The sequence below is a fragment of the Drosophila persimilis genome, unplaced genomic scaffold (assembly GCF_003286085.1).
Source record: "Drosophila persimilis strain 14011-0111.01,24,50 unplaced genomic scaffold, DperRS2 tig00000000-arrow-pilon, whole genome shotgun sequence".
In the NCBI taxonomy this organism is placed as follows: domain Eukaryota; kingdom Metazoa; phylum Arthropoda; class Insecta; order Diptera; family Drosophilidae; genus Drosophila; species Drosophila persimilis.
In genome coordinates, this window is record NW_020825288.1 from 28,164,891 (window position 1) to 28,183,192 (window position 18,302).

The 18,302-nt window shown below is 44.3% G+C and overlaps 5 protein-coding genes across 5 annotated transcripts; all 5 read right to left on the reverse strand.

The window, feature by feature from the left end:
• Positions 1–641: 641 nt before the first annotated feature.
• On the reverse strand, positions 642–1,449 carry LOC6594434. The gene is made up of 3 exons (XM_002019510.2): positions 1,090–1,449; positions 914–1,036; positions 642–855 (listed from the first exon to the last, which is right to left on the reverse strand). The coding sequence occupies exons 1-3, from the start codon at positions 1,413–1,415 to the stop codon at positions 711–713; spliced, it is 594 nt and encodes a 197-aa protein (XP_002019546.1). The 5' UTR covers positions 1,416–1,449; the 3' UTR covers positions 642–710.
• A 7,399-nt stretch (positions 1,450–8,848) lies between these two features.
• Positions 8,849–11,076, reverse strand: LOC6594436 (arrestin domain-containing protein 17). Its single transcript, XM_002019512.2, has 5 exons — positions 10,958–11,076; positions 10,281–10,409; positions 10,007–10,224; positions 9,376–9,952; positions 8,849–9,319 (listed from the first exon to the last, which is right to left on the reverse strand). The coding sequence occupies exons 1-5, from the start codon at positions 11,070–11,072 to the stop codon at positions 9,135–9,137; spliced, it is 1,224 nt and encodes a 407-aa protein (XP_002019548.2). The 5' UTR covers positions 11,073–11,076; the 3' UTR covers positions 8,849–9,134.
• A 655-nt stretch (positions 11,077–11,731) lies between these two features.
• On the reverse strand, positions 11,732–13,786 carry LOC6594437 (arrestin domain-containing protein 3). Its single transcript, XM_002019513.2, has 4 exons — positions 13,477–13,786; positions 13,016–13,165; positions 12,177–12,956; positions 11,732–12,114 (listed from the first exon to the last, which is right to left on the reverse strand). Exons 1-4 carry the CDS (start codon positions 13,589–13,591, stop codon positions 11,852–11,854), a joined length of 1,308 nt encoding a protein of 435 aa, XP_002019549.1. The 5' UTR covers positions 13,592–13,786; the 3' UTR covers positions 11,732–11,851.
• Positions 13,787–13,838: 52 nt separating this feature from the next.
• On the reverse strand, positions 13,839–15,639 carry LOC6594438 (arrestin domain-containing protein 17). The gene is made up of 5 exons (XM_002019514.2): positions 15,499–15,639; positions 15,281–15,430; positions 15,013–15,221; positions 14,347–14,959; positions 13,839–14,281 (listed from the first exon to the last, which is right to left on the reverse strand). The coding sequence occupies exons 1-5, from the start codon at positions 15,611–15,613 to the stop codon at positions 14,061–14,063; spliced, it is 1,308 nt and encodes a 435-aa protein (XP_002019550.1). The 5' UTR covers positions 15,614–15,639; the 3' UTR covers positions 13,839–14,060.
• Positions 15,640–16,169: 530 nt separating this feature from the next.
• On the reverse strand, positions 16,170–17,784 carry LOC6594439 (arrestin domain-containing protein 3). Its single transcript, XM_002019515.2, has 5 exons — positions 17,609–17,784; positions 17,368–17,517; positions 17,101–17,309; positions 16,454–17,048; positions 16,170–16,399 (listed from the first exon to the last, which is right to left on the reverse strand). The coding sequence occupies exons 1-5, from the start codon at positions 17,718–17,720 to the stop codon at positions 16,170–16,172; spliced, it is 1,296 nt and encodes a 431-aa protein (XP_002019551.2). The 5' UTR covers positions 17,721–17,784.
• Between the last annotated feature and the right edge of the window lie 518 nt (positions 17,785–18,302).

An 18,302-nucleotide genomic window follows, 5' to 3' on the forward strand; every position in this document is an offset into this window, starting at 1 on the left:
CACAATTCAACAATAAAATAATCCATTTATTGCAGGAATTCATTGAATTTATTTATGAATGCAAATCAAATATTTAACGTGCACAAATGGATGAAAGTTTACTTAAATTACATTTGTTGAATGCAAACAACTTCAACGGGAGATAGTTTTGATATTAAATTTAATCAAATTAGACCCGGAAAAGCTGTGACACTTTAAACACCAGAGGCTTTCAGAAAGAAAACTTTTAAAGAACTGAAACTTTTCAATGGATCTATATAGTAATTTAGATCCTTAGGGGCAAAAGTAGTCCTCTCTTTGCTTCGAATGTGTAAACAATTCTGTAGCATATCAAATGCCAAGGAATTCACCTTTCAGTTCCCGACATAAGCTTCACACATTGGAGTATAATGTAATTAACTTAAAGCATAAATGAAACAGTTTACCAATTTTAATTATCTGAAATGATTTGACTCTTAGCTTTTTTTTCTCGTATCGAAATCTCAACAAGCCATTTAAAAAACAAAATTAAATGCAGCATATTCAATGAGAATTAAATTTATTGTTTGTGGGGGGATTTTTTTCAAAGACTAATTATCTGGAAATTGCTTAACATAATTGCGAATACAAATGTGCTAATTAAACAATTTTCATTTGGAATAATCAGCACAATTGCATTTGTAATTTTATCAACGCTTTCTCTGTCGCTCTGTCGCTGCTCTCTTGAGGGTCTACGATCCCGCACTCAGATCGGTTTTCATGAGATAGTGCAGACGATCCTTTTGCTTGGGTGTCAGCTGAAAGAACTTTGTAACGAATCGGTTTATTTCCCGTTTTGAGTGCAGTGGCGGCCAACGACTATTGTAGCACAAGATGCTGAAAGGGAAAATCAATCTATAGAAGGTGCTTCTCGGGATTGTGGATGTTTACCTACCGCCTCAGGACAAACTGATTGATGGCCCTGTCTTGAGTGTCTATGAAGTACTGCATTTCATCGTGGAAATGCTTGTCGTACTTTTCCTTGGCCTCCAAATACCTCACATAGCAATTCAGATCGCTGTTGGGAATGGACATATAGGACACATCATGTGGATTAGTTGTAGAACTTACTAGGAGAACGACATAATATTGTAGCTGGGGTGTTGACTGACATCCACATCGTCGTCGAATTTTCTTGGATGCAGCACCCAATCTTCGAGGTCCAGAAGAGTGGTGTCCGCATACCGCATATTCATAGTGCTCTGCCTGAATATAGTGGACATGGATTTGGTGAGCGACTCCGCGACCTCCGCTTTCAAGCCGGAGACACGGGCCGGAGACACGTGGGTTCCTCGTCTCACTGGTATTGTGTGTCCTCGCAGGATAGAGGCCAACGACTTGGTTGACTTCAGGCTGTCGCGCTGGGAGGCCCTACGATCGAATTCGTCAAACGACATACTGGCAATTTTCCCGTATGTTTTACTGTGTTAATAAAAGGTTAAACAACTTTGTGCCGGCGCCCTGAGATACTCTCCCAGGCACACTTCTCATTGATTGTTTGATTAAAAAACACTTAAACCAATACGAGTATCATAGTCCTCATCATTGGCGGCTGCCTTTAAGCAGTGGATGTTAATTAATAATATTTATTGGTAGACAACAAAAACAAAAAGACGCAACGAAATTCCGTCCATGATTTACCCGCAGAGATCTGGAATTGAAAGTGCTGCAGCCTGCAACGTGTGGGCTCTTTATTTGCAGAGCCATCCACATCGGCATTTCAAAAATCATGCATTAATTTTTAATTTCAACAATCAGGCATCCGCTGGAGGCCATGCCGTACGTTCTGTACGTAAAAAATGCAAATATTGCACACAATTAACGGCAGGGCAGGGCAGGGGAGGCCAGGGGAGGGCAGGGAAAAAAAATCAACGTCAAAATCATTCCACACATTTTTGCCCCATTAAATATGTATTCACGCGTTTAATTTCATTTTGCGGGCAATATGATGGAGCAGAGCACAGTACACTGTACAGAACAGAACAGAGCCATCAGAGAGCCCGACCACAAAAGTGGCTCATTGAGAGGCACAGGACTCCACTCCACTCCACACCACACCACTCCATGCCAAATGTTTGCCCAGCAAAAACATGGCCGCAAATGTTGAGTCTATTAACCGAAAGCCCCACCAGATGCCTGGGCACGTGTGCAATGAAAACAAACGAGCCCATTATTGTTACACTTTCTTTGACTCCGCCACATACCGCCATACCGCCATACACCCCATTAACGATGTGTTATGGTCTCAAGATGCCGCTCCTAGACGGGCCTTGAACTTTGGCCAGCCGATGGGCCATCTGAATTGAACTCTAATTGCACATAATGAATTGCACACATTAGGTCAACGAACAGAGCTGGAAGAGCAGGCTAATGGAAATGCAATGAACTATTTATGAGCAGAGGGCCAGGCACTTACTCTGGAGAATGCCAGCGAACGAGTGGCCAAAGTTTGATCACGAATACAAATTATTAAAGCCGGGCAGTGGCAGTGGCAGTGGCAGTGGCAGCAGCACCTGAATTCCCTTTAAATTCTCCTGGCTTTGGGCCAGCAGCTCCCTAGAGAAAATACTGACTAAAATGTGAACAGAAAATCCAATTTATTACAGTCCACACCAGGCCGGCCCAGTCCGATGTGCCGATGGACATTAATTAGCAGGCCGGACACGTAAAAGGTATTAAGTGCAAACTCAATTGGCCAAAAAGGTGGTGGGGGCGGACTGGGATTCCGATCAAATTTGATGACACACCGCAGGCCAAAACGATTGGCAAGCCCCCCAGAGGAGTGGGTGGAAATTCAACCTAAATAATTAACAAAAATAAATCACAGTTTTTCGTGCAACCTTAAACCAGACCAGAGTCTATCGCTGGCGATTTTAAAGTGCACTTAGTGCAATGTTCGTCAAACAATATAAAAAGCTGCGGATAATCAATGATTAAATGAAATATTCTAGGGGATTACAAGTGTAATTAAACACATTTCTGCCAATTGTCCGAGACCGAAGTTATGCGGGAAAAAAGAGATTGTTTAACCTGCAGAGTGCGGGCCAGAATGCTTTGAAATCCATTAAGGTATTAAGTTTACTCTCCACTCCGGCTGAATATTAATAAAATATGTGTCTGTATGTAGAATGGCAAATTTGTTTTTCAATGGCAAAGTAAAACAATTTCACTTATGCCAGAGATATTTCATTTTGTCACACAAATGCATGCTAAGCCCTCGACTCCAGTGTCGCCTAAGCCCCACACAAATCCTCATATGATCTGTGTCAAACATACGCCCACAGCTGGACAAATGTTTGAACAACTCAACAGTTGAGCAGTTGAGAGGACATTTTGGGGACATTTTTGGATCTGGCTGGGTCCATAGTCCATGGTCAAGTCAAGTTTTAATTTATTTGTTAACTAGAAAATTACACACCTTCTCGAGTAGAAGAATAGAATGGAGATGGCATTTGTGTACAGTTTCGCAGGCAATTAATTTCGTAGCTCTCTCTCTATCTCTCTCTCTCGTAGCCATTATTCACGTCAGGGCGAACATATTTTAATTTGATGAAGACCTAATAGTGTTCTGTTCGGAAACACATGTGCCCCCTGCACAACTTGTGAAAGGGGGCAAAACTTTGAATGCAAATGAGTTTACATATTGCGAGAGGGAAAAAGTTCAAGTTGAACTAAACACACACACACACAAAATGCAGGCTATTCCCATGGGGATTTACTACTCAACAAAGCATCTGCAGAGATTCTAGGATATAAAAGTTGGCCCGTTTCGTGGCGAAATCATTCGAAGGAACACAAGGCCTCGTACATTCCACTGAGTCATCAGGTTAATTCAATTTGAGTTGTAAGCAAATTTTGCACAAATTAAATGCATAAACTTTTGCCATTGACATAGACATACCACACACCCACACACACACAGAAAAGAGCGAGGAGCAATAAATTTCAGAAAAGTGTTTATGTAAACGACTCTGATTGTGTCAGAGAGAGTGGTGCCAGAGTGGCAGAAAGACCCATCGCATCGTCTGGTTGCACTCTGTCACCAGGGAAGCGGAACATAAAGCCGATTTTTTCGCCTGGAAAATGGCAAAGCGATAATAAATCTTCCGCTCGAAACAAATCACAGCAATTCCATTATATACACATTTAATGATGTTGAGGGCCCACCACCACCGCCTCACAGAAAGCCAGCCAGAAAGCGGCCTTCTATGCGAGTCCCAAATCCAAATCCAAATCCAAATCCAAATCCAAATCCAAGTCCCGAGCCAACGAGCCAGAGACAATTACTTGCAGCCCGCGAGCAATTTGTACGACTTCTTCGCCGACAATGGCTGTGTGAAGCTGTGAGTTTTCAGCGAATGGTCGGTCGGTCCGTCGGTCGGTCCGTCGCTCGGTCCTTTGGTCGCCTGCAACATGGCCAAGTTGTTAAAATAATCACAAGAAATGGCATTGCACAGGGGAATCGGGATGAGCAGAGACAAAGTTTGTGCAGCCTTTTTGCTATTGCCATTGCTATTGCTATTGCAAGTGCTATTATTTTTAATTAGCAAAATTTCTTTATGCATTGACACTGGCAGAGAAAAGGTAGTGCAAGTATAGCCCAAAGTCGTTCATTAATTAGTGCGCACAGCCGCAAAGTATGCAGCGCTTTCTGTGTTGTTCTCTGCATTACTCACACAGCTGCAGAATGGCTTTACCTTTGGCACGGATACACACAGACACAGAGGGTCCGAGAAGCTCGGGAGCACAGGAGCACAGGAAAGGAGTGCCACATATACTCTTGGATGTGGGCACTAAACTTTTTGCCACCTGCATTGCCTCAGAGCGTCATGTCATCACCTTTTGCTTTATATTTACCCATAAATCTGCCACGAAACAGAAAAGTGGAAGCAGCGGGACAGTGGGGGTACACATGAAGAGCTTCCCCCACTCAACCCCCGGGGAAGGAGCTGCTTATTAGCTTTGACATCCGAGTGCAATGCACTCCCGCCCCTCCCACTTTCAGCCAGAGAGCTGAGGTGTTTCGCTTGATGACTAGCAATCTTCATTTTTATCATCAAAATATACATATTTTTCTTGTTTACCGCCCCGTGGAGCCCGAACGTGGAGCAACAGCCTGAGGACTGACATAATTTATTGGAGGCTCCCCATGCAATTTTTAAAGTTATGCCAAAAGAGTTTACCTTTCTCCTTTGCTTTGATGACCACCCTTCGGCTGTTGCTTTGTCAGCGCACCATTTTGTGTCTGTTGGAAATTGTTGGCCAAACAACAACACTTCTGGCTCCTGACCATCACGGGACATGGCATTTTCGGTGGAACTTCGGTGCCTTTACTCCTCCAAAAATGTTTACTGCCGTCTGGAATTTCACTCCGGCTGTGGCTGCCATGTCCTCAAGCAACAACGCATCGAGTAGCTGGCTAACTATACACCAAAACATAAAAAAATACAAAAACTAAGAGAATATCATAAAACTTTTCAACTTTTCCAATTCACTAAATGGACGAAAAGGACGAAAAGAGGGAAAAGGGAAGGGCACAGAGTACAGGGTACAGAGAGAGAGAAAGATAGCTGCGAATCTGGACCCTGTCCGAAATGCCATGCTCACGTTGCGATGTTGACCGCATCACGCTCCAGAGCATAAAGCAATTACAGTGGCGTGCATGGAATCCGGGAATCCATCGACACGCACCTCCTCCTGAAGGCATTTTGATTTATGAAATTTGCCGAGCAACAACCCAGGGCTCACGACACCGAAGAGCAGCAGCTTTACCACCAGCAGCCACTCATCCAAAGGGGTTTTGGACCAGCAGCGGTGGTGGGGGCGTGGGCGGAGGGGATAAGAAGATTTGATTTTGCGCCAGTCATTGACTTTGGCTAACCAACTTTCTGACACAGCACTCCACGCTCCCCGACGAGTGTGCGAGCACCTGCAGTCAATTGAATAGAAGAACTGAACCCTCATTGCACACTGCATTTTCGGAAGGATAGTCTCGGAAGGAGAGAAAAACTTTGCCGGCTGTCTCCGCATCCTCATCTCATGCGCTCCTCTGCTTTGTGGCTCTGGAAAAGTAGCTTAGACTGTCGTCGACGTACAGAAAGAGAAAACTTCAGTCAGAGCAACGGCTTAAATCTTGTCAATTGCCATTTTCGTATGGGGGCTTTCATCTAGTTTTTCCACTCTCTTCTGTTCATTTTTCTTTTCTCTTTTTTCAGATTTGTGTGCTGTGTGTGTTTTCCTTCTGTTTTGGTAACAAGTGACAATAAAGTTTTTAGTTTTCGGGTGGGAGTGCGTGACGAGTTTCTGCCATTAGCAAAAAGTTGGGCACAACTTTTCTGGTTTATAAGAGACACGGCAGCAGAGAATGAGAGAGAGAGAGACTGGTAGCTGGGAAAACCATAGTGTTAATGAAGCTATAATGAGGCTGAGGCCTTGCTGAATTTTATGATATAGTTCACTCGAAGAAAAGCAGCAAAGGAGTGGGTTTTCTTAAAGGCAAGGGCCTATCCCATAAAGTTGTTCAACAAAATTGGTTTTCTTTTCAGGCGGAGGGGCACTAATCACAAGTGCCCAATCATCTTTATGGCTCGAGTCAAAACACAAACAGAAACACAAACCCACTATTGTCGATTCCGATGTCGATGTCGATGTCGATGCCAGGACCTCCGCAAGATTGCTGCCATCAAAGCCGCTGAAATTCGTTTGTTTGAGTGAAATTCACTTGCGATTGTTGTGCAGAGCAGTGTGTGTGTGTGTGTGTGTGTGTGTGAGTGTGGCTGGTGCCACCACAATCAATGCAGCAACAGCAAGAAGTACAAGAATACAGTATTGTGGAGGATTGTGGAGTGGCAGCAAGAACCTACAGCAGGCAGGATATGGGGGTGGTAGGATGCTGCGGATGGTTGGATGATGCTGCGCACCGAGCAGTGAAATACCCGTGAAAGCCGCAGCACACAGAGCCACACAGATCCCGAGCTAAGTAAAGGAACAAACTGTGGAGCTCGCTCACTCGTATGTGTGCCCTCTGCGGCATGGCGCAAAGGTGCAAAGCATTGGGATAAACAAAAAACACGAAACACGAAACAAAAACCCAGCCAACAGGAAACGGAAGCCAGCGGAAAAAAGATGTAGCCAAACCCCAAACGAACCCCAATCGAATATCCAAAAAAAAAACAAGACACAAAAAATGCTAATTTTGTTTCGCTTTTTTGTGTCGTTGCTATAAAACCCCTGAGAGAGGCGCCAGACTTGGCCAGCAAATTGTTCCCGAAACATGTCTATCTATAAGGCTACATGGCTATATGGCTGTATGGCTATATGGCACGTAAAGCGAAAGTATCTATAATCCATTAGATGCGGCTAAATCGGCGAAATCAGCTCAGACGAGCGGCAGAATCAATTGCTGGCACTTGACACATGAATAAGTGGCTTTTACACTGACATTCGAAATAAATTAAATTAGAAAAGTCTGAACAGTGCCGGGGGACTTGTTCATCGCAAAAACGCACAAATTTCTCGTGTGCAGGAGCCCTTAAAATTGTTATTTATATTTAAAAACATTCCCTCTAACGATACTGCATGTTGTTCTATTCCTTTTGCCGCCTTGGGGCATAATCTCGACTAATTTGCTTTTTCTGTTTTTCCAGTCTCCACACACAAACCGAAAAACAAGCAAACGAATGAGAAAATACACCAACAGCAACAGCATCAGAATCCCGCACACTGGTTATGCATTTAGCTTAGTCCAGAGTTTGGCACTCGGACATGCCAAAGCCAAATGCCAATTACCACGAAAATGCCATTGAGTAAGCCATTTAAATGCAAGAGGGCCGACAGACCGGAGGACCGACCGAGGAGCCGTGGGGTCCTCCTCCGTGGGGCATTCGGCGCGCTGGAAATTACTTAATGCCGCCATTAGTGTTCAGCGCATTCGCTTAACTCGATTTGACTGCCACTACAACCTGGTAACGTGGCCAAAACACGCATACCTCGAGTACCAGGCGCCCCGCTGGAGTGTCTGCCATCCCTGCGAGGCTGCAGTTAACGTTAACCTCCGGCTAATGAGTGGCTGAAAGCGTGTGCTTATATAATACTCGCAGCTTGAGGAAAGCTGATTAATATGTGAGCAAAACTGTTTCCAATATTTAATGCCCAAGTGTCAATTGCACTAAATCCGCTTACACTTCAGGCGGTAATGCACACTTTTAGCGGAGGAGGAAAAGAAGAGGCTTGGAGCTACCAGCAGCTCACAAATGAGAGGTTACGAGAGGGAGCATTCAAACAGATTACCAACTGCAAAGTTCAGTCGCATGTGGGGCAAACGGGGAACACAGGGAGTTTAGTGGGTGGTCGGTTGGGCGGAGAGGGGTGGCGGGATGGGATGGGATGGGATGAGACCACGGTAAGTACGGGTCTGCTAACAAATGCGCGAATGATAAAAACTAAACATGTCCGTGCCGTGGCTCTCCGTGTGGGTCCTTTATTTCTCGTTGTCCGGAATATTGTTATTGTCCCCGGTTGATGGTTGATGGCTTTTTGGGCGTGCCTGGGGCTAAATTTAAGCATTCCCACTAACACACAATAAGTGTAGGTAGGGGTGGCAATATAATCATGAATTGTATTGTCCCTGAACTTTTCAAACTTTTGAAAGGTTACTATCTGATTTTAAAACTGACTTTTTCACGATGCAAGAAAATGTTCCTGTTGCAAACTGCTGTATTCTGTTAAACAAAGCAGTTCATTTTGTACAGAGACTTTTGGGACAAAATTTAAAATATAAATCTGCTGTAACTTTTCGTATGCCAGAGTACTTTATTATATCAAAATAAAAATCTACAGATACCATAAATATAACAATTATAAACGTTATAGCTTCTTGTATGACAAATAGAACAGTCTTAACGAAACAAATTCCATAAACTTTTCTATAACTTTTTCAACCCCTATAACTTTTGTCATACGAAACACTTAATTTGTGCTGTGCTACATTATACACCCCCATAAAACAGCTATGTATAACATCAATAACAGTATAAGCTTAAGCGTACCAGTGGGAACTTAACAGCCGAAAGCAGTGGAGCTTAACAGCAGCAAGCAGTTCACTGCAGTGCAAGCTGTTACTTTTCAAAACTCTGATTGACGAAACCTGCATTGGTCGCATTCGCTGGGAAATTTGGCGGGGGACTTGGTATGCTGTAAACGGGATAAAGGGGTGCAAATTCGTTGATGCCAAACGCATGGATCTCCTCCTCATTGATATTTCCGCGGGGCGTGTGACGGGACTCCTCATATTTGGGAGCGTCTATACGGCATATACGAATATAAGTACAGCAATTATTAAAAGTGTTTTCAACTTACATATATCCCCTTGACTGGGTATCAAATCGTTGGGCACACTCCCCAGGGCCGTGACCACAGGCAACTCGTCTGCAGGACCGTCATAGCGAGCACTTCGACGTATTGGCTGCTGGACAACAATCCCCGATACGGCCAGAGGCATGGTGCCAATCGTCACGGGCATGATCATCAGCTGCTCCTCGCGGAGGCTCTTGACCAACGCCTCCACCTCCACCTGGTAGGCAATCTGGATGAGATTGCTTAGCTCCACACAGGTGGGAGGCGTGGAGGGTACGGGCAGGCCAATGGTCAGGGAGCGGGTGCACTGTTTCAGCACGGCATCTCCTTTCGCTCTGGAGATGATAATGCGTTCGACGCGTGCGTGGTCCGGACTGAGGCTGAAGTAGCGGACGAGCATCACCAGGGAGAGCCGGAGCTCGGAGACGGCCACACTGCTGTTGTTCACCACCACAACGGTGACGGGGATCTTCTGCCCAGGCACATATCCCGCCTGGGGCAGATTCAGCTCCAGCTTCAAGGGATCCGTCTTGCAGGGACCACAGCAGAAGGTGCGATACCCCTCGCTGTGTGCCGCCAACTGGGGAAGGGGCAGGAGAAAATGAATTTCCCCGTCACAATCATCATGACTTACCCGAAGCTGTGGCGTTTCAAAGTTCAGATCCATCATCTTGAGCACTGTGAATCCCGTGGCATAGGCCTGATCGTATTTCCAGGGTCGAATGAGCAATACTTTGACTATATAGCGAATGCAGCCATAGCGACCCTCAAAGGACGAAGGGCACTGGTAGGGCAGCTGGCAGGAAAAGTTATAGTTGTGCACCCCAGCCTGTATGGTGTGTCTGTTGTTGTCTGTCCGAAGAGATACTGATATAAGTTGATCCAGATCTGATTGGTTTATGACTCACTTTGCTCGGATCCCACCAGATATGTGTTGTATGATAGATAGTCTTCTCTGCCCGCATACTGCTTAGTAGATCCCAGACTCTTTTCACTCCATTTGGTGATGGAGTAGCCGACTACCTTGAGCAAGACAGCTACACAGAGAGAATGAGAGAGAGAGGGGATACGAGTTTATCTTGAGAACTAATTTATAATCTGTTGAGACAGAGATTAACGTAGTTTTAATCTTAACTTTGTTACCAAACCCCAATGCACTCAATTAAGTCTAAAAATAAACACAATTTTTAATGAACGAACCTCTTTCCTTTATTTATATAACTAATATTCAAATTTTAGATATGGTTTAAGTTCTTTCCATTAATCTGGGAGTTGCCTAATACTAAAACGAAAGGTATTTCCGTTCTAATCTTATAATATATTCCGTTTGGCGTCTTATCAATCAACTTCACACATTCCCCAGACCAAAAGAATTCCTCAAGTCAATGTCGTCATAAAAATATATATATCGCCAGTGCATACATATATGTATACCCCTATCGTTATCGGGGAAATATTTATAATACTCTTACTAATCAGAACTTAAATTAAACAACTGCCAAAGCACCTTCAGTGCAAAGAACTCGCAATTAGGTAAACTACTCGTACTCGTATTTTTAGGTAACTTGGATTTATGTTGATCTACCTTGAACCTCCTTTGGTTTGTCGGACTTGAGAGTCGCACAGCCACCCACCAGCTGTCCGGCATAGAAAGTGCCGAATCTATTATTATCGAAGCTGATCTCACACGTAACAACCATTTTTGACTTGAGGTCTCCCGCGATCCACGCTACTTCGTCTGGGAGCAACGACTAAATTAAATGCGCTTCTGGACAGGGTCGTGGTCGTGCTTGGTCGTGCTTGGTCGTGGTGCGACCGCGTCGTAAGATAAGCGATAAGAGCTCTATAGCCGAAGGCGCGAACCGTACTTCTTAGAACAATATGTGCTCACATCGGACGTCGAGAATGGAAATCGTATAAGAGTTTGAACACCACGCAAACTGTGAGCATTTTTTTGTGGGGGTAAACGACTGGAGAAGTGGATGTTTGGGTTGGTTGCTATCGCTTTTGGGAAGTTAGGCCTTGGCACTGGACATTTTTTTTTTCAAGAATATTTCATGTTTAAGTGATTTTGATAAGAGTTTAGCATTAAGAAAAATGTGGAAGCATATCTTCTGGTGAACGGAGTGGAATGTTCAAGTGCAAAACTTAGTACTTAGTCAGAGGATGATATGGAGCACAATATTTCTATATTTATGACATCTTTTCCATGCATTTTTATATTTTCTGATGGCGTTACGTTGCAAAAAATCGCAGGCATCATTTTTCTGGCCATACAGCGAAACCCATATCTGTAAAATTTTAGCTGATGTTGCAACAAAATTAAACCCACATTTTGCATACATTTTCTAACGTCTTTAATAACTAATATTTTCGTCATTTATGTTCGATTTATTTACATAGTTCGCTTCATATACAAAATAGTTGATATATGTATGCCTTCAAAGTATCTTTCCTATTTCTTTTTGTTGTGAGCTTTTCACAGCCAAGTTCCCTTATCCTTGTCTGTATCCGCAGCTGGATTCACAAAGGCCCTTTCGGCCATATAGTTCTGAGTCCAGTCGGATGGAGGAGGGACCGTGGGACTTGGTATATCGAAGACCGGATAGAGCGGCTTGTAGACGCTGCCATCGGGATTGAGAGTATTTGGTGGTACTGGCTCTAGGTCGTCGTCTGGGTCGTCTGTCTTACTGGTAGAAGCGGCAGATCGCATATGAATGGCCTCCTGATAGTTGGGAGGAGCTGAAATGGGAAGAAGTGCCATTGAATCCCAATCAAAGATTTTATTTTCGTGGATAACTTACGTATAGTATCATCCACAGCCCAGGGACTGGCGGGATCTACTGGCGGAGCGGAGGCCAATCCCTGAACATCAAGTGGTTGTTGTGGCATGCCACGGGGCTGAATGTGAACGTGCTGGGACAAGGGCACACTGCCAATGGTCAACGGAACGCTGACCTGCTCGTTGGTGTGGCATCCCTTGACCTGTGCCTCCACCTCCACCTGGTAGGCAATCTGTATGATGCCGCACAGATTGAAGCACGTTGGTGGGGTGGCAGGCACCCTCAGCTCATAGTTGAACAGCTTCTTGCAGTTCCTTGACACGGGATCCCCCTTGACGGTGCTCAGGGTGAACCTCTCGAAAGTGGAGTTCGGCATCGATGGGGGCTTGCTGTGATACGTGACCAACATGACGAGGGTGACCATCAGTTGCTCCACAGGAATGTGACTGTCGTTGGTCACCAGCACGCTCAGGGGTACATTCTGTCCGGGCACAAAGCCTGTCTGGGGCAGAGTCAGCTGCAGAGCCAGCGGATCCGAGGTACAGGGCCAGCAGCAGTAGGTCTTCGAGGTCTCACTGTGAGCGGGCACCCTCAGCAGGGGACTGTCAAAGTTCAGGTCCATCACTTTGAGTACAGTGAAGCAGCGCGTATAGTTCTGATCGAACTTCCAGGGTCGCACAAGGGTGACATTCGTCATGTAGCGAACGCGTCCATGGGTGCCCTCAAAGGAGGAGGGACACTCTGTGGGGATCTGACAGGCAAAGTTGTAGACGTGTATGCCCGGTTCAATGGAGCATTGGCCTGGAAATAAGGAAAATTAAAAGCTCATTCGGTCGGCAAAAAGATCTATGATCACTTACTGCTCAAGTTGGAACCCACTAGGAAGGTTTTAGATGCTATATAATCCTCCCGACCATAGAATGTGTGTTGTGCCCTGCGTCTCCTTGTACTACCTGTTGTCCTCTCGCGCCATCGGGTCTCCGAATAACCATTTATATTTAATGTGACGGCTGCAAAAATGTGTAAAAACCCACACTTAATTCCATTTAATGCGAAATCATTGATTACTTAAAAATAATATTAATCTTATCGCATGCTAATATTTATCAGATATGAACACCGAACACCTCTCTATTTGAAATAGATTTTGCACGTGTGGTGCTCGATCCTCTCCCACAGCATTCTAAATACATATAATGATTCATAGCTCTTGCTCTTGGATCTCTGGGGTAAAAAATGTTAGACCGCACTTGAAAATTCAGCGATAAGATAAAGATAAAGAATGCATGAGTCATGAGTGAAACTGAAAGAAATGGCATACCTTTCACCAACTTCACTTTGTCCAATTTCAAAGTAACCCTTCCCGTCAGTACTTGGCCCCCAAAATACGTGCCATGGGGATTGTTATCGAACTCGATTTCACAGGTTACAGTCATAATGGTACCCGTTTCGAGTATCGCTGTATCTGTATGTTTATTGCCTTGTGGCTAGCACGTTACACAACTGATTTGATTTTAATGCCAACTTATGCAGGTTCTTTCCACAGTATTTGCTCTCGTACGCGGTGCGGTTCTCCCCCGCAGAAGATTGGTTTGGCAAAATCTCGGAAACAGCAGCAGCGATACGAGTGAACCCGCCCGGTTGGCTGCCAGAAACAAACTGAGAATGAAACAAATACTGCGCTGGGGTTATATTCTATCATATATTGGTAACCACGGCAATGGCCAGGCCATTTCTTTATCTTATCTCTGTCACAATTTTGAATTATACTCATATATATCTCATACAAAGATACCTCTTTCAAAAGGTGCAAAACACACAGTCCTTGGAAGTGTCTTCCTTTGGAGAATTTGATCATTTTGGGTTTCAGTTTTCCAGAGTTCTTCACTTGAAAGTTTTGCTTGTTCACTTCTTATCCTCTTCGAAATATCCTGAGGGGTCTTCCTTCTTCTCTTCAACATATCCTGCCTGAGCTTCCTGCTTCTCCTTTGCTGGAGTTGTTAAGTCGAAAACAGGGTATAAAGGCTTATAGGGCAATCCACCCGATGGATCTGTATCTGCTGGCATTAGCTTGGACTTCTCTGCATCCTTCTGGACGTGCATGGCTTCTGAATAGCTAGGAGGAGCTGTAGAGAGAAAAGTCATCATCCAAGTTAATCCAAGACCAAAAAAAATCCCCATTGAAGCTTACGTATTGAGGGATCATCTTCCCAGGGACTGTCAGGAGCGGTTGGACCAGCAGCACCTTCTACAAATTGTTGGCCATCGCTTGGAATCAAAGTCAAGGCTGCTGGATCTGGCACCAGGGGCTTGTCCTCGTCCACCTTCTCCTGCTGCAGTGTTTGCCGTATCTGCGCCGACAGAGGCGCACCACAGATAGTCACAGGCACATTGAGTGTGGCATTCACATGCATTCCCTTGACTTTGGCCACCACTTCGATCTGGTAGGAAATTTTGATAATGCGACACAGATGGAAGCACGTGGGCGGAGTGGAGGGCACTTGCAGCTGGAACTCGAATTGCTTTCGGGTGTTTCTCAACACCCCATCGGCTTTCATTTTGACTACTGAGAAGCGCTCCATATTTTGGCCACTACTCAGGTCGCTATAGTAAGTGACGATCATGGCCAGGCTCACTTTTAGCTCGTGCACTTTGATGTTGCTCTCGTTTCCCACCAGGACACACAAGGGAACCGTTTGGCCCGGCACAAAGATCGATTGGGGCAGCATTAGCTCCAGGCTCAAAGGATCCGATTTGAAGGGCCAGAAACCAAAGGTTTTTTCGGACTTTGCCTGCACTGGAACCTAAATCAATAATTTAATGAAAAGTAATTATATTTTCTAAATGAAAAACTCACATGATCAACAGAATTGTAGCCGAACAAGTCCTTCGTTTGCAGCACAGTGAAAGTACGAGAGAACAAACTATCGTAATTCCAGGATTTCACGATATTGATGCCGATCCTATAGCTAATACGACCAATGTTTCCCTCGAACGAAGAGGGACAATGGTCGGGTATTTTACAAGCAAACTGGTATGTCCTTGTCCCCGGCTCAAAGGGAGATTCTGAAAAAGGATATGTGCCCTTGAAGTTGAGAGACAATACCCTTAAGATTCGATCTTACCAGCGCTGGTACTCGAACCAAAGAGATAGACCTTGCTGGACATATACTTTTCAAATCCATTGTACGATTCCGAAGAGGATTTGTTATTCGAATCCGTTCGGCTCTCCGTCCAATGGGTCTCGGCAAATCCTCTGACCTTTAGGAAAATGGCTGACGATGAGAATGGGGGGAATTATTGGGAATCTAATCTGGAGCACTTTTGATAATCACGCACTCACCCTTGACTTGTTTCAATGTGTCCGTGCTGAGTGTCACCTGGCCAAAAATCGTTTGTCCGGCATAGTAAACCCCATGGGTATTGTTATGAAATAGAATTTGACAAATTATCCCCATGATTCTAAAGATAACGTTGATTTACAATAGGAATCACTCTGGTTATTGCTTTTGTTTGATTGTAGCACTGTTTCCCCTTCGATGGCTTATAGCGTACTGACAATAGGAGCCTTCTTTCTAGTTCTTTTTGTGCTTTTTTTGGTGGTGGGCTTGAATTATCTTATCAAAGCCATCATAAATATAATTCTTGGTAAACGAAACAACAAATTTCTTTGCATTGATCACCATCGCTTACAGCAACAAACAAAAGTGTGCGAAACAATATCAGTCGGCACTATAATACTGATAAGAGATAGACAGATAACCAAATGAGCAACTCAGGGGGGGTTCACCTTTTATTCGAGGAACAATTGACTCATTCGGGGTACGAAAGAAGCCATAGCTTTCCACTCAACTCAAACAATTGAGGAGAGGCACCTGGGTCCCAGATAGTATAGAAATATTCTCGTCTTCTCTTCAGTCTCAGTAAATGCCTAGCAATAATCGCACGAAGTCGAAAGGCTATACTTTCATTGTTTTATTGGTATATTTTAATAATTTATTACACAAATGTTCCTTACATCCAAGTGCTTCTATCGATATCCTCATTGATAAAACCTCCTTCTGACTGATAGCTCTTTGGTATCTCAATAGAATTTTCCATTTCAGTGGGCAGATCAAAGACAGCATACAAAGGGGTATATACAATCTTTTCGGATTGGGCCCTCTTTAGGGATTTATTCTTCGACTTGGATGACCTTTTGCCATTTGTTCGTATGTGTTTGGCCTCAGAGAACTTTGGTGCCGCTGAAAATGCACAAAATCTCAATAGAATTCGAGATAAGATAATCAATTACTTACGTATAGAAGGATCTGCTGCCCAGGGACTGGGTGGATAAACTGCCACATCAACCACGTCTTCCTCCATCAAAATCAAAGCCTTGGCATCCACTTCTGGTGGCAGTAGATCGCCCTCCCAAGTGCTGGGTTGCTTCTGCAGTTCTTTGGTCAGTGGTACGCTTCCTATAGTCACTGGCATATGAACACTCTGACCCGAATGACAGCCCTTGACCTTGACCTCAGCCTCCACCTGATATGCGATCTGAATGATGCTGCAGAGGTTGAAGCAGGTCGGCGGCGTGGCTGGCACTTTAAGATCAAAAGTGAATTGTTTTCGTCTATTTTTCGAGACACCCTCGCCCGCCTTCTCAGCAACCACAAAGCGGTCCTTGTTGGTGTCCGGACACGGGGGCCGACTGTAGTATATAACGACCATAGTCAATCGAACGGTGATTTCCTCAACCTGAATGGAACTGTCATTAGAGACGAGGACACCTATGGGTATAGTCTGTCCTGGTACGAAGCCACCTTGGGGCAAGGAGAGGCGAAGACTCAGTGGTTTCGAGGTGCAGGGAAAACAGCAGTAGGTCCTCTGAGATTCGACTTGAGTCGGAACCTAAAAGAAAGAAGAGATCTGAATCTAAGGGAGATTCCTGCCCCATACCTACCCTCAACATCAGGCTCTCCGTGTTCAAGTCCATCACTTTAAGGACAGTAAAGCAACGATTAAAGTTCTGATCAAAGGTCCAGGGACGTAAAAACATCACATTTACAATATAACGCACTCGACCATAAGTACCCTCGAAAGATGAGGGACAGGTCAAGGGTATTTGGCAGGCAAACCGGTATGTTCTCGTGCCAGGCTCAATTGGCACGTCTAAAATGGGGATATTTTACTCCTAATTGTATATTTTTGTATACTTCCTTGATCTTGCCTATGCTGGAGCTCGATCCATGCAGATATGCCTTTGTGGCCAGATAATCCACATGTCCATTAAACGACGAGCCACTCGATTGATCCCCCGAATCGTATTCGGTATCCATCCAATGTGTTTCAGCATATCCTTTTATTTTAAGTACCACAGCTAAAAATAGAGTAGACATTTATCAGTGGATTATTTTGTTAAGTAATTTTGAAACCCACAAAAAACTCCCCTCCAAAGAGATATGACTCACCTTTAACCTGTTTCACCTTGTCCGTTTTGATCACCACTTGACCAGAGATCACCTGCCCGGCATAGTAAATCCCCTGGGCATTGTTATTAAACTCTATCTCACAGATTACCATACTTCTGATTGATTTTTACCGATGATCACGCAACGAGTATGGTATTTTCTGTAACCTTTCCGAAGCGTCGTCGCCCTGCAAACTGAAGACAACTGGCACTATTTATTCTGTACTTTTGGGCAATATTTTTTGTGTGCTTTATTATCTTATCAATGTGATAATTATTTATGTATTTAAAAAGTTAATTTACTGCATATTTCTATTGATGTATTTACATGTGTAACTGCTGGATATGGAATGACGTGAGGAAAAAAATTGATAACTCTAGGGCTAGTGACTCGCGAAGGTTGAGGTACGAGAGATACGAGATAGCTATAGAAATATATAATTATCAGGGGGTTGTAATCTCTAAAGTATACCGTCAATAAGTCTATTGAATTTTCCCAGAAGTTTGTGGGGTAGAAATTTTCACTCAAAACTCACCTCTCTCTCTCTCTCTCTCTGATTTCGTTGCAACATTTTCTGTGGTGTTTGTGGAGAGTTAGTGGACCGATAAGATAATGCCAAAGCCCAGTCAATATTTGTTACGGGTGCGCATAGGCCAGGCTAAAACCAGAGATAGTCTCAGTCTACGCTGGGCAA